General features: G+C 64.5%; 2 protein-coding genes across 2 annotated transcripts; both read left to right on the top strand.

The window, feature by feature from the left end:
- The first annotated feature begins 15 nt into the window (after positions 1-15).
- Positions 16-5,944, top strand: TEKT4 (tektin 4). The gene is made up of 6 exons (XM_024759723.1): positions 16-553; positions 2,597-2,667; positions 2,993-3,136; positions 3,731-3,953; positions 4,696-4,850; positions 5,660-5,944. Exons 1-6 carry the CDS (start codon positions 20-22, stop codon positions 5,874-5,876), a joined length of 1,344 nt encoding a protein of 447 aa, XP_024615491.1. The 5' UTR covers positions 16-19; the 3' UTR covers positions 5,877-5,944.
- A 3,703-nt stretch (positions 5,945-9,647) lies between these two features.
- Positions 9,648-11,952, top strand: C1QTNF8 (C1q and TNF related 8). The gene is given in 4 exon segments (XM_024759588.1): positions 9,648-9,738; positions 10,485-10,597; positions 10,600-10,690; positions 11,402-11,952. Coding segments are annotated over 4 exon segments (846 nt in total).
- Positions 11,953-13,749: the final 1,797 nt, after the last annotated feature.

The raw sequence follows: 13,749 nt of genomic DNA, 5'->3' as shown, positions 1-13,749 counted from the left end.
CCCCGTGCCCAGGCACACCATGGCGCAGACAGATATACTTCTGACCAAGGAGCCCGCCCCGCAAACGGTGCCAGCATGCCAGCTGCCCCGCAAGCTGTACGATGTGGCCCGAAACACAGGCGCCCACACGTCCTCGGGCCTGGCCACCGCTGGCTTCCGCACGGCCAAATACCTGGTGGATGAGTGGTTCCAGAACTGCTATGCCCGCTACCACCAGGCCTTTGCCGACCTCGACCAGTCGGAGCAGCAGCACCACGAGAGCCGGCAGCTGGTGGCCGAGACTGAGGCGCTGGCGCAGCGCACGCAGCAGGACTCCACGAAGAAGGTGGGCGAGCGCCTGAAGGACATGCACTGCTGGAAGTTGGAGCTGCAGCGCCAGGTGGAAGAGCTGGTCGCAGAGACTGACCTGCTGCTGGCCCAGAAGCAGCGGCTGGAGCGCACCCTGGATGCCACGGCCGTGCCCTTCTCCATAGCCACTGACAACCTGCAGTGCCGGGAGCGCCGCCAGCACCCCGACCTTGTGCGTGACTGCGTGGAGATGGAGCTGCTGAAGGTTTGGCCCCTCCCAGCCCCCAGAACTGCAGACCGGGCCGCCCCACCTCTCCCTAGGGAGCATGACCTTCCCTGGGCTGAGAGTGGACACCCGTATGCCCCCACGGCATGGCTGGCAGAGGCCTTGGTGCCCATGTACCACGTGGCTGCACACAGGCACAGGGAGCCTGCTCCCCTCAGCACATGCAGGGACACATAAGCACATGCCCAGGCGCAGAGAAGGTGGCTCTGCTTGTAGGTGGGGGACCAGAACCGACTGGGGCCGCCCCGGCTGGGGGCAGGGGCAGGGCTCAGACCGCCCAGGGGGAGGTGCCATCCCTGGCCCCAGGAGGGTGCTGGGTCTGGCCTTCCCACAGTCTGGTCCTTATAGTGGGTGCTGGGCAAGGCCTTGCTCCCTGCAAGGTGGGCCCAGCCAGGACATGCTGGGTTGGGTGCACTGTGGCCTGGGGGCAGGTCCCAGCATGGGGGTTGAGCATGGTTGGGGGCAGGGGCTGGACTTTGGTGCTTATCCACTCACCCTAGCCCCGGGTCCAGGGTTCCTGCTCTGCCCCCTGCCCCATTATGGCTCCCACGAGGGGGTGAGGCAGGGCCCAGGCCGTGGCAGCATTCATACCTGGAATGTATATTGGGATGATTGTCTGAGGCTGAGACAGTCAGAGGCCACTGAGGCAGGGCGGGGCCTGGCCAGTACCCCATAAGCCCTGATGCCCCTCCACACACCCCCGAAAACCAGGAAGGGCCTGAGCTGAGCCTCAGGAGTGGCTAACTGAGGTTGGGATGTGGTTGGGTCATGGTGGTGCCTGCACCCACTGTGTGGTCCCTCAGTCACCCCTGGGTCCTGGCACCTGCTGAACAGCCCCTTTGGTCACCCTGGGTCATGCAAATTAAGCCTGACCCTGAGTTCCCAGAGGCAGAGCCCCCCATGCCCCGCCCCCATGCCCGTGTTGGAAATCCAGCCTCAGACCAGTGTGCAGGCGTGGATGGGATAAAGGGGGGTGGGGGCCACATGCATCCCACAAAGAGCCCTTTCCCCTCCAAACCTGGCAGGACCTGTCCTTGGGGAAGCCCCCAAAGGATCAGGGAGTCACCCAGGCCAGGCCCCTGATGCTGGCAGGGAAGAGCCTCACCTGCAAACAGGCTGTAGGCCACAGGCACTCATGAGATATGGGGGAAACAGACAGCCAGCCCAGGTGCCCGGGGACCCCCTGCAAACCCCAAGCTCAGGACAGAACCTTGAGTACCTACCTCCTCCTGGCCCCAGGCCCTTCCTCTGTCCCCCCAACACCCCACCCTCACACTCATTCACTCAAGAACCTCCCAAGGCTCTGGGAGTGAACCCTCTGCCCTGAGCCAGGTCCCCCGCCCAGCAGTACATGGACAACAAAGGGGCCAGGACAGGGAGATGGACCCACGGGTCAGAACTGGGCACGTAGGGTTTAGAGCCCAACAGAGGGGAAAATTCAAATCAGGGGGTAAGAGTTTTTCCTGCCCAGAAAGTGAAACTGTCAGGGTAGCAGGAGGAAACACAGGGTTTCCTGTTGTGTCCTTTGTCTGGGTAAGGCCTCTCTGAGCCCAAGGCCCCAAGGGGCAGCCCCAGGGGGGCTCCTGGTCCCCGGTGGCCGGGGTCCTCATAGGGTGTCGCCAGGCTGTCCAGGGGCCAGTGGGCAGGCTGGTGCCCTCAGTGTCTTGGGCAGGCTGCAGGGGTGGCCCCAGAGCCCAGGGGGTGCTAAGTGCCCAGCAAGTGGGAACCACTTCTGGGTGATCCTCCCTACAGCCCATAGAAGCCCCCAGAAGAAAAGACCCACTGCACCGCCCCAAACAGCCCAGAATAAATCCGGCGAGAAAGCCAGGCTCGTGTCCCATTTCCAGGAAAGCAGCTGGGGCCAAAGGCCACCAGCAGAGGTTAGGTGCTGGCAGAGCCCCCAGTTCCACTGGGGGTCACCCCAAATCTCAGCTTCTCCTAGAGGTTTGAGAGGCTGCCTGTGGGCCCCACCAGCCTGGCTGTTCTCAGACTCTCACCAGGGACGGGGGTCTTCTTCCCCAGGAGGCAGACCTCATCCGGAACATTCAGGAGCTCCTGAAAAGGACCATGATGCAGGTCGTGAACCAGATTCGGTGGGTCTGAGTGGCCTCTAGGGCTGCCCTCAGGATGTCCCCCTACCCCTCAGGCTAGCTATGGGCAGGAAGTTGGGGTGACCCGGCCCTGAGGCTCAGAGAAGTGAGGGATTGTCCCCAGTCATAGCCAGGAGCAAGGGGCTGGGTGGAGGCACTGGGCAGGTAGGGGTGGCAGATTGCTGCATGGCCGAGGGGCCTGGGCATCCAGAACCCAGGCCAGCATCCCAGGGCCTACCCTGCCACTTGGGGGGCTTACCCTGCCCTGCGCCCAGGTGGGCCCAGCTCCCCACCCACACAGACAGCAGGCCCTGCCCGCTCTCCCCAGGATGAATCACGAGCACAAGGAAACGTGCGAGATGGACTGGTCCGACAAAGTGGAGGCCTGCAACATCGACGAGGCCTGCTGCCGCTACCACAACCAGAGCTCCGACTTGCAGTTCTACCCGCACTCTGCCAAGTTCGAGGAGAGGTGGGATCTTCCGCAGGGGCTGTGCACAAACGCCCCGCCCCCACCTGCGAGATCCCACCTGGGCTCCTAGTCCCTCCGCTGGGGATGGGCAGGCGAGCGGGACCTCCGCCCAAGTGCCCAGCACACACGGTTCACCACAGGGGCTGGGGTTTGCGAGGGAGGCAGGACCCAGGGTGCGGGGCCGCCTGAGGCAGGGCGGCTGACTGCAGCTCCGCATAAGGCCGGCAGGGGGCGCTGGGCCACCACCCATCGCAACACAGCCCCAGCGTGGCGCAGAGCCCAGGGACGTAGGAGGCACTGGGGCGCGGGAACCACCGGGGGGCGCAGGAGGCACAGAAGACACGGAGTGGGGAGCTGGGGTCGCGGGGCTAGCGGGGCGGAGCTGGGGGAGCAGGAGGCCCGGGGAGCGCGCGGGGAGGCGCTCCGGGTGGCGCGGGGGGCGGGACGGGGAGTGGCGCTAGGACTGGGGGTGGTAGTTTATGCAGCGGCGCAGGGGACACCGGGCGCGGCGGGCGCGGGGAGGCCCTGCTGCAAACCGGAGCCATTGGCAGGTGTCCCCACCGACCGCGGTGCCCGCGCACTCCCTGCCCGCAGTGCCTCCACTCCCGAGACCTGGGCCAAGTTCACCCAGGAAAACCTGTACCGCGCCGAGCGCGAACGCCTGGCCTCAGTCAACCTGCGGAAGCTTGTCGACTGCATCCTGCAGGACGCATCCGAGGACTTGCGGCTGCAGTGCGACGCCGTGAACCTGGCCTTCGGGCGGCGTTGTGAGGAGCTGGAGGACGCGCGCCACAAGCTGGAGCACTACCTGCGCGAGGTGGGGCCGCCCGGCCACGCCCATCCCGCCGCCAGACCACGCCCACCCCGCCGCCAGGCCACGCCCAGCCCACGACCTGACCTCGCCCAGGGCAGCCTCTAGGGCTGGACACCCCCTGGTAACGTAACCACAGAGAAAGACCAGGCCCAGACTGGGTAACCCAGACCACTCCTCCCCCACTGGCCACTATGCCTTTGTCACGACCTGGCCTGGCTCCTGCCCCTCCTTGGCCCCGCCCATCCTGAGGGACCCCTGAGGCAGGGCCCCCACTCCTCCCTGGGCCCTCATTAAGCTGATGAGAAACCAAGTGACATTTGGGGGTGGTGGCATTGTCACTGGAGTGACTGACCAGGGGGTGCTGCAAGCAGGAGCAAGGAGGGTGGAAGGAGGTGGGGCCTGGCTGCCTAGTGGGGTGTCCCCGGTGCTGGCCCCTGGCCTGGCAGGGCTCTGACCCTAAGCTCTCAGGGTGACTTTTGCTGCCTTTGTCTCTCCAGCTCCCGACCAGGGTCGGGGGCTGGTGACCACAGGGCTGGGGGCTCTCAGGCCAGAGCTGCTGTGCCACAAGCTTTGCTGTCCTCACCGCCCCCAGGCCTGTGGGTGCCCATGGGAAGGACGAGGTGGCCATGCACATCCTCCCTGCCTCCACTCCTCCCCCAGAGCCAGCGGACAGAGCCGCCTGCTCGACGTGGCACAGGGCTTGGGGTGTGGTGGGGGAGACCCACAGGGACTGTCCTGTGTGCAGACACTGCGGGAGATCGTGAACCAGGAGCACAATGTTGCAGCGCTGAAGCAGGCCATCAGGGACAAGGAGGCGCCTCTGAAAGTGGCCCAGACCCGCCTGTACCAGCGTTCCCACCGGCCCAACGTGGAGCTGTGCCGAGACGCTGTCCAGTTCAGGTGCCTGTCGCTGCTGGGGCTGTCCTGGGCTGGGCCTGGTCACCAACCCACCTCCGGGCTTTCCTCAGCCTCTGGGGCCCCCTTGAACTCCTCCCCTCACCCCCACACACAGCCCTGCAGATGTGAAGAGGAAAGACATTGGGCCCCACACAAGCACAACACACACACACACACACACACACACACACGGTTTCCACGTCCCCAACCCTGCCCCAGCATGACTGGATGCTATGCGTCCCTTGGGGGACACTGTGCCAGGCTCCTAGTGCCAGTGGCGGCCACACTCCCTGCTTCACCCTGGTGAGAAATCTCAGGGTCTGGGAGGCAGAGCTCCCCAGGCCACACGGCCGCCCTGACCATCCTGCTCATGGCCGTCCACACCTCCAATGTCACGGTGGACACACATCCCTGGTTTGAGGCGTAGGTGGGGTCACGTCTTCTGTTTTCTAACTTATTGAGCTCACAGTCGCCTTTTAAGCAGAAGTGCCCCTGCCTTGGGCATCCCTCTTTCCCTGTCCCTCAACTCCTTCAGAAAACTGGGTCCTCACTCAGCTCCAGGGGCGCCCATCTCACTTCCAGATGCCAGGAATAGAGGAATAGAAGTTCATGAGGTATCCTGGCCCGGCCCTCTCCCAGTGTGGCTGCTGGGTTTCCCTCTGGGCCTTTTGGGAGCCCTTCTATGGCCAAATGTCTTGACCAGGACCCCCAACAGGGGCCCCCAGGCTTTGACCTTGGGCCTCGCTCTCCCCACCCAGAAGGCCAGGCGTCCCAGGGCAGCCCCAACTCACCCCTTCCTCCCACCCCCGCAGGCTGGTGAGCGAGGTAGAGGAGCTGAACCTGTCCCTGGCGGCTCTGAGGGAGAAGCTTCTGGAAGCAGAGCAGTCCCTGCGCAACCTGGAGGACACGCGCATGAGCCTGGAGAAGGACATCGCTGTCAAGATGAACAGCCTCTTCATCGACCGCCAGAAGTGCATGGCCCACCGCACCCGCTACCCCACAGTCCTCCAGCTGGCCGGCTACCAGTGACCGGGCGGGCACCCTGGCGGGCGCAGAGACCCATCTCCCCCTCAAATAAAGAGCATGTTAGCTTTCTACTCAGAGAGTGTACCTGGACAGGTGGGGTTTGCCTGTTGACCCCATGTTTCAGCCATGGTGGGCCAGGAGTCTCCTGCTTGGGGCACCCCCAGTCACCACCTGGGGAGAGGGGTCAGCCAAGAACCGTCGAGGTCCCCCCTCATTGCTCACTGCTGACCACACAGGGCACAGCCAAAGCATCGACAGTTTCTCTGCTCACCTGGGCCACCTGCTGGATGCTTCAGAGGGAGTGTCACCTCCTGTCACCACTTGTCACAGGCTCTGGTGGCCGCAGTGATAACTGAAGCCCTGCTCCTTTTCCTCCATGTGCCCTGGACGCTGTCACCGGAGGCCAGCCGGCACTCCCCTCATTAGTGGGGAGTAAGCCTGGGGCAGCGGTGTCAGAACACGCTGCTGGCCCAGCTCTCCCCTGAGGGACTTGGCCCCCAGGCTGTGAGGGGCCACGCAGGGCGGGGCCTGGGGCAGTGACCGCCGGGGGAACTGTGGGACCTCTCCCTGCCACCCCCACCCGGCACAGGGTGGGCACCAGACCCTGAGCTGGGGGTGGAGGGTCAGGGCTGGAGGGGCCTCCACCCCCAGCACCTTGGTCATCTCTGTGGCCAGGCTCCTCGTCCAGCCCCCTCCTTAGCCAGCAAGTGAGTCAGGCTGGGCTGTGGGCGGGTGGGTGAGGGCCACAGAACCCTGCTGCCCACCTGGCCCCACACTCTGTGTCCATGGTTCTAGGCAGAACTGGTCACAGCATCAGGGGCTACCCACAAGCAGGGCCAGGTGCTCTCACGGTGGCCATGAGGCCCTCTCACTGTGCCCCCTGGGGACGAGCTCCAGGCCACTGGCCCCTCGCCCATGGCAGCTCATCAACAGGACTCGGGAAGTGTCCATTAAGAGTCTGGGAGATAATAACTCGGCCGCATGCACGCCAGCCACTCAGACCCCCATTACCGCCTGAGGCCGAGGCGGGCTGGCTGTGTAGCACAGCGTCCCCACCAGCAGCTATGAGGGCCTCCTTGTCCCTGCGCCCCACCCCTGCCGGGTGGCTGCTAATGGGGAGCTAAGTGGAGGTGCTGTGCGAAGGTCATTATCTCCAAAGCTGGGAGGGCTCGGGCACAGCCCCAGGGGGCCGGGCACTCGTTGCCTGCAATTGTCTCATGACCACCCGTGAGGCTGGCACTTGTGTCCCCTTGTAGAGACAAATGACCAGGCCCTGGAGCTGATGGGTAGCTCTGGGCCACACGGCGAATTCCCGAGGCTGCGGCTGCGTCTCACTGGAGAATTAGCCTCCCTGGGGAGTCTGGCCAGATGGCTACACCCACCCACAGGGATTCGGCCCCTGCAGGAGTGGGGAGCGGGGAGTCACGGGGGGGACATCAGGGCCCTGAGGGTGGCTGAAGCCTGCGGCATTTCCATCCACCACAGAGGACACTCTGGCCACTCTGAGTCCACTGGTGCCCATTTAACAGGTTGGGAAACCGAGGTCAGACGCAGGAGGCAGCAGAGCTTGGGTGTCTGCCCTTCTCTGGGAGCCCCAGAAGCCCCAGAGACAAAAGTGGGGCAGGCAGAGAGGAGCTTCCGCAGGTTGACTGAGGCCAGTCAGCAGCTCCCGCCGGAGCCTGGACTAACCCAGCCCTGGGTGACGCCTACAGAAAGCCCTTCGTCCAGGCCACCCACATCCAAATTCCAGCAGTGGTTGCTGACAAGGCGTGGGAGGCCACCGAGCCCCACTGGAGTGTGAACTGGCATCTCAGGGAGGCCGGGGGATATCTGGGAACCGGCTCCAGCTGGCATGATCTCCCGACCACAGCCCTCACCAGCTCTGCTCCCCTTCAGCCTGGCACGAGAAGCCCCTCAGTCTTGCCCTCTACCCTCATCCTTGCCCCCTCCCTGGTCATCAGTGAGGAGTGCCAACATGGGGAGCCTGAGGGGAGAGCCGGACCCTGGGCTGTGCCTGCATGTGCAGAGGCGAGAGAGCCAGCCCCAGCTGCCCACGGCCTGTCTTCCGGCACAGCGGCCACAGCTCCCCAGGCCACATCTGTGCCTCCCTCTGCCAGGCAGCCTGGCTTGGTGGTGGTGGTGGGGTGCTTCCCAGGGAGTCACATGTCCCCGTGCTCAGAGGCTGAGGTGCCAGGCCCTGCCCCTGGACCTAGCATCCAGCTGCTCAGGCCCAGAGCAAGCATGAGGCCAGGCCCTGGTGTGGGCGTAGCCCACGCCTGCCACTGCCCGGGGGGCCCTGTGAGTCATTCCTGCCAGGGGGTTGGCATCACAGGGACACAACCTTTATCCACTGAAAGGCTGGGCTAATGCCGAGGGCCCCCAACACGGTGTCACGGCAGGCCTCTTGCCCCGCTGGGCACCGTGACCCTGGGAGGGTGCAGCGGGAGGTGGAGGCAGACACAATGGGCCTGGCCCGACGTTTCTCTCCCGTGCTTCACCCAAAAGGCTCAGCCCTCCTGTCCCAGCCAGAGACAGGAGGGCGTCACCGTCACCAGGTGGGCTCAGCACAGGCATGGTGGTCTGTCTCCCCTGACTTTGGCCTCCAGCCTCCTCACCAGCCTCCCTGACTCCTCTCTAAGTCACTGCACCCCAGACAGAGGATGGCTGCCAGCTCATGGTTTCACCCCCAACTCCCCAGTCCCAGACACCCCAGGCCCTCAGAGCCACGCTGTGGCCCATGGGCTGTCAGGAGGATACTGGAGCCCCTGTGGCAGGGCTGCACTGACGTTGCGGCAGGTGGCAGGCTGGGCGGTGGGTGACAGGGCCACGTGAGCCTCCTGCCCGTGAGCTCTGAAGCTGGCCTGAGGCCTGTTGGTCTTGGATGGCCCAGAGGGAAGCCACGGGCACCTGGGGCGGGCATGAAAGAGCTCTTTCATGGGCCACTGGGTAGAGATGCCGGAGACCCCAGGCAGGCAGCAGCACCTAATCATGAAATGGTAACAGGGAGGGTGGGGGTGGGTGGGGGTCTTCACAGCCATCCTGAGCAGGGCCAGGTGGCCAGGATGCCTGGGACCCCAGACCTCTGGGGGAACAAGGTAAGGGCCCCAGCAACACAGGCCTGTCTGTGGAGTGGGCTCCCCAGGAGATACCCACTCCTGTAAGGTTCCTCCACGGGAGGAATTCAGGAGGGTCTTGCAGAGTCCAATGGGGTTAGGGGGGTGGGTGAGGGTCTGCTAGGCTCTGAGGGGGAGGTGGTGGAGAGGAGGGCTCCCACCTGCCAGGGAAGCTCAGCCTGGGAGTGGGTCTCAGACCTACTATGTAAGAAGAAGGACCTCACGCTGGGCTGCAGTCCCCGAGGGCTTCCTGGAATAGGGAGCCTGAGTGTTTGCTCAGCATGGCTAGGGTACAGGGAAGAGTGAGGGCCCCGACCTCACACGCCTGCCCTTGCAGGAGACCAACACTGGCTGAGCCTCTCATACGTACATGGGGAAACCAGGGCAGGCAGGGCCCACTTGCCAGGGAAACTGAGGCCCAAATGATGTGGGGCTCACCCAGGGCCCCCCAGCAGCTGCTGGTTGAGCCGGAAAGTGGAGCCTCCACCTGGCGTGGATGAGCCAGGTGTCAGGCAGGGTCTTCCGAAGGAGAGGAGGTGGAGGCGAGAGGCCTAGGACTGGTAGGGCTTAAAGACCATCTTACCCACAGATGGGTGGAGGCCACATGGGGTAGCCCCCCAAGTTACCCGCAGGGGCCTGGCCTGGCCCACGGGAGGTCAGGATGAGGGTGCTGCCCTCTGCCAAGCTAGGCAGCCGGGCAGAAACTGCCTCATGTCTGACCCCAACCACCTGGGCCCCGGGCCCAGACACCGGTGGGTGGGGTGCTGCCGTTCCCTGAAGCAGCCTAGCTGTCCCTCCCGGAGGGCTCTGGCCAGCCCAGGTGGGTGGGGGACTTAGAGGGCTGATTCAGAGCCCCCACCTCCATACAGTTCTCCCTGCATCTACCAGGTGTGGGGTCTCCAGCCATGGGGGGTTTGGACCCCGGGACTCCCCTGCTATGGACAGTTAGGGTGCCTGCCACTGCCCAGAGCTAAGGCCCTAAGGCCCCAAGGAGGGAGGCAGCTATGGGGAGGAGGGAGCAGCCCCAGAGAAGGAATCTGGAAGCACCAGCTCCCATGGGGTGGGACTGCCTTGGTCACTCACTGGGGCTCTGGAAGGGCAGGTGTGAATGGTCCCCCGTGCTGGCCCCTCCGATCGATGGTGGTCCCCAGGTGCTGTGTTAGGGGGGATGCTGGGACCACATCCAGGTCCAGGGGAAAGTGTGTGGGGATCCATTAGTGATGTCTGTCGGGGCAGGGGTCTGAGTGTCCAGGAGGGCTCTGCCAGGTGCCCTGTCTGGTGCAGGATGAGGCTCTGGCCACGCCCACTGCAGCCCCTCCAGGGGTCCCAACTGTCCATCCTCACCCAAGCAGCTCCCTGGTCCCACCAGCGCAGTCTCCCCCACACAAGGGGGCACAGTTGGGCTGCTGTGGGGGTGGGGGCTCAGCAGGGGTGTCCCCTCTCCACTCCCCATTTTCCTCCCCCACCCTCTTCCTCCCATCCTGCCCTCCCGACCCAGCCTCTGCTCTCCTGCTCCTGCTGATGCTGCCCGCAGGGGCCTGGCCTGGCCTGGGGCCACCCTGCTGGCTGTGTATGCACTGCAGCTGCCCACCCTGGCCCCTGGCTGCCCCCAGCCCGCACGCCCACACGCCCGCATGAGCGACGGGGATGAGTGGGTGGGACTGCCCCACGTGCGGCCCACCATTGACATCTCGATCCTCAAAGGTGAGTGTTCCTGGAGAGGCAGCCCCAGTGCCCCCAGCCCCGCAGGGACACTCTGCAATGAGGGGCATGGGAAGAGAGGCAGGAGAGCAGGGCGACGGCCCAAGGCTAGCTCTGGGAAGGCTGGGCCCCAGGGGGGCACACAAGGGCCTGCTCTCTGCTCCCCATAGACACCTCCTCCTGTGGGAACAGGGTGCCCTGGGGAAGGGGCTGTGGACTGGGGGAGATGGTGGGGGTGGGGTGGGGTGGCAGGCGGGGCTGAGTTTTCCTTTAATCCTGCTCCCCCACCCCAAGGGGAGGTGGGAAGGGGGTCTGGGAGCAGCGCCCCCTTTGAGAGGCAAGACAGGCTGAGCTCTAAGAGGGAGGCACCCTGAAGGCTGGACGGAGGCCACACTGAGGTTGGATTTGGTTACCAACTTCCCAGGCCTCTCCTCCTTCAAAACCCAGTTCAGACACTTCCTCTGGCAGCTACTGGACCCCCATCATCCCTGCCGTCCCAGCCATCCCCATGTGACCATCTGCACAGGCCTCAGAACTGCCAGGACCTCAGGGTGTGGCTTCTTTCTCATTGCCCCGTGGAGGGCGGGTTAGCGCCCACCTGACAGATGAGACTGAGGCTCACAGAGGTGAGGTCACTTGCAAGGCCGTGTGGCCAGAGAATCTGACCCTTGAAACCTTGACCAGGGGCTTCCCCTTACCCGCACACCCTCACAGGTGAGAAGGGTGAAGCGGGGGTCAGAGGCCGCTCCAGCAGGAGCAGGAAGGAGGGCCCACCCGGCTCCCAGCGCCTCCGTGGCCACAAGGGCCAGAAGGGGCAGGTGGGGCCGCCGGGCACCCTGTGCCAGCGTGCCTACGTGGCCTTCTCGGTGGGCTGGCGAGAGGGGCTGCACAGCACCAATGCCCTCCAGGCTGTGCCCTTCGACACGGAGCTGGTGGACCTGGACGGTGCCTTCGACCTGGCCTCCGGCCCCTTCCTCTGTGCCGTGCCCGGCGTCTACTTCCTGAGCCTCAACGTGCACACCAGGAATTACAAGGAGACGTACCTGCGCATCACGTGCAACTGGTGGGCCGCAGCCGTGCTGTATGCGCAGCCCAGTGAGCGCAGCAGGGTGCAGACACAGAGCCTGCTGTTGGCGCTGGCTGCGGGTGACGCTGTCTGGGTGCGCATGTTCCAGAGGGATGGCAACAACGCCATCTACAGCGAGCGCGGTGACCTCTACATCACCTTCAGCGGCCAGCTGGTCAAGCTGGACGCTGAGCTCTAGCAGCCCCCACGCCATATCCAGCCCTCAACGGCAGTCATTCCCGTAGCCCCGCAGCCCAGGACTGATGCCAGCTGAGATGGAGCACCAACTGCATGCAGACGCTGAGCTGAGCACGGGGCTGTGGCAGGAGCAGGACAGACCTGGGCCTGCCCTGCTGGAGATGACACAGACGAAGGTTTCACACCAAGACATTCAGGAAGCAGGCCCTGGTTCCTGGCACGTGGTGGGTGGGGGATGGGGGGTGGGCCGGAGCACCTCCACACACGATGGAGTTTGCTCCCCTGGTCGAGCTACTTTGCATATAAAGGTTGTGCCAGGAACCACTGTCATGGAGAGCTTTACAAAGCACCTATTGGGTGCCGGGCTGGTTGCTAGGGAGGCTGCAGGGTAGGGGGGGAAGGGGGTCAAGTGCAGATGCCGGCCCTCCTGGAGCCAACGCTAGCAGGAAGCATGATGGATTCCAGGGTGTTCGAGGGCAGCAGAGGCCACAAGACAGGATGAAATGGAGCAGGTTAGGGTGCTGGCCTGGACGGGACGGGTCTCGTCCTTGGTGAACACGCCACCAGCCCTGGTGGGCTGATTTTCTGGGGCTCAGCATCCCCTTGTCTGTCTGGAATGGGCTGGAAGGGGGAGGAAGCTCATACCTGGATGTGCACCTGAGCCCGGGGAGCCCCAGACCCCCACGGTGTCACCTCCTACTTAGGTGTGCTGATGCTGGGCCTGGCAGCAACGGGAAGTGACCAGGCTGGCCTCGTTCCTGTGGACGGGTGTGGGTAGACTTTGGCCATGCTCACTACACAGGAAGCCCCTGTCCACCCCATGGTCGGAGCCATCAGGCTACCCCACCCTCGAGTCCACTCTGAATCTTTCCTTTCCTGCCACGTGTCCTCCGGCCACTCTGGGACCTTCTGTCCAGCCCCTGTGGCCCCATCACCTGCCGCCTCCCCTCTGGCCCTCCCCTGGCATCCCCTCCTGCAGCTGCTCCCTTCCGAATGAGGATTCTGGGCCAGTGAGGCTGCTGGGGCCCTGGCAAGAGCAGCGTCTGGAATCACCAGAGCCTGGCGAGCTGGCTGAGGTCCCGGGCCATGCAGAGGTGGCTGGAGCTGCAGGCTGGCTGTGCTGAGCAGGCCAGGGCCTTCCAGGTGCTGGACAGGCATGGGGGTTTCCACCTCAGAGTCTTGGGCCCACAGAATGCCGGCCTGGCTGATCCTGTCTCCTCATCACATCCTACCCCTGCCCCCACTCCTTCCCACCAGGAGCCCAAAGCATCCTGAGATGGATCTCTGACTGGCTGGGGGCCCCACATCCACCTGGCCCTGGCAGATCCTCTCCAGATCATCATCGGCTGATGGGGGAGGTGGGGAGGGGGTGGGGGCCCACTCATCCTTTTCACAAACAGGCACCTCCTTGTCCCCAGGGAGGGGACACAGCGGGGATCACAGTGATCCTCCCCTGCCACCACAGAACTCAGTTATCCCTCAGGAGCATCAACCCTGAGTGAGGCTGGAGCCAGGAATGTCCCACACCCACCCGTGAACAGCAGAGCCCACCCTCCCAAACACACAGGCCAGGCCAGGCCACATCCTTGACAGGTGGGGAAACTGAGGCCTGGCAAGGGGGTGTAGACCCCCAAGCCTGTGTGGGCTGGGAGCTGGTCCCCTCCATGGACTGGGCTGTCTCCCCTAGTATGGCCTGGGACAGTGGGGGAGGCAGGAAATGGGCCCCCACTGGGGAGAGGCTGCTGGGACTCCCTGTCTGCAGGGGGAGGGGGCTTTTTTTTTAACATCTTTATTGGAG

Source organism: Neophocaena asiaeorientalis, unplaced genomic scaffold (genome assembly GCF_003031525.2).
Source record: "Neophocaena asiaeorientalis asiaeorientalis breed wild unplaced genomic scaffold, Neophocaena_asiaeorientalis_V1.1 scaffold254, whole genome shotgun sequence".
Lineage (NCBI taxonomy): Eukaryota > Metazoa > Chordata > Mammalia > Artiodactyla > Phocoenidae > Neophocaena > Neophocaena asiaeorientalis.
Note: the sequence above shows the minus strand (reverse complement) of the source record. Positions and strands in the feature narration are given on the sequence as shown.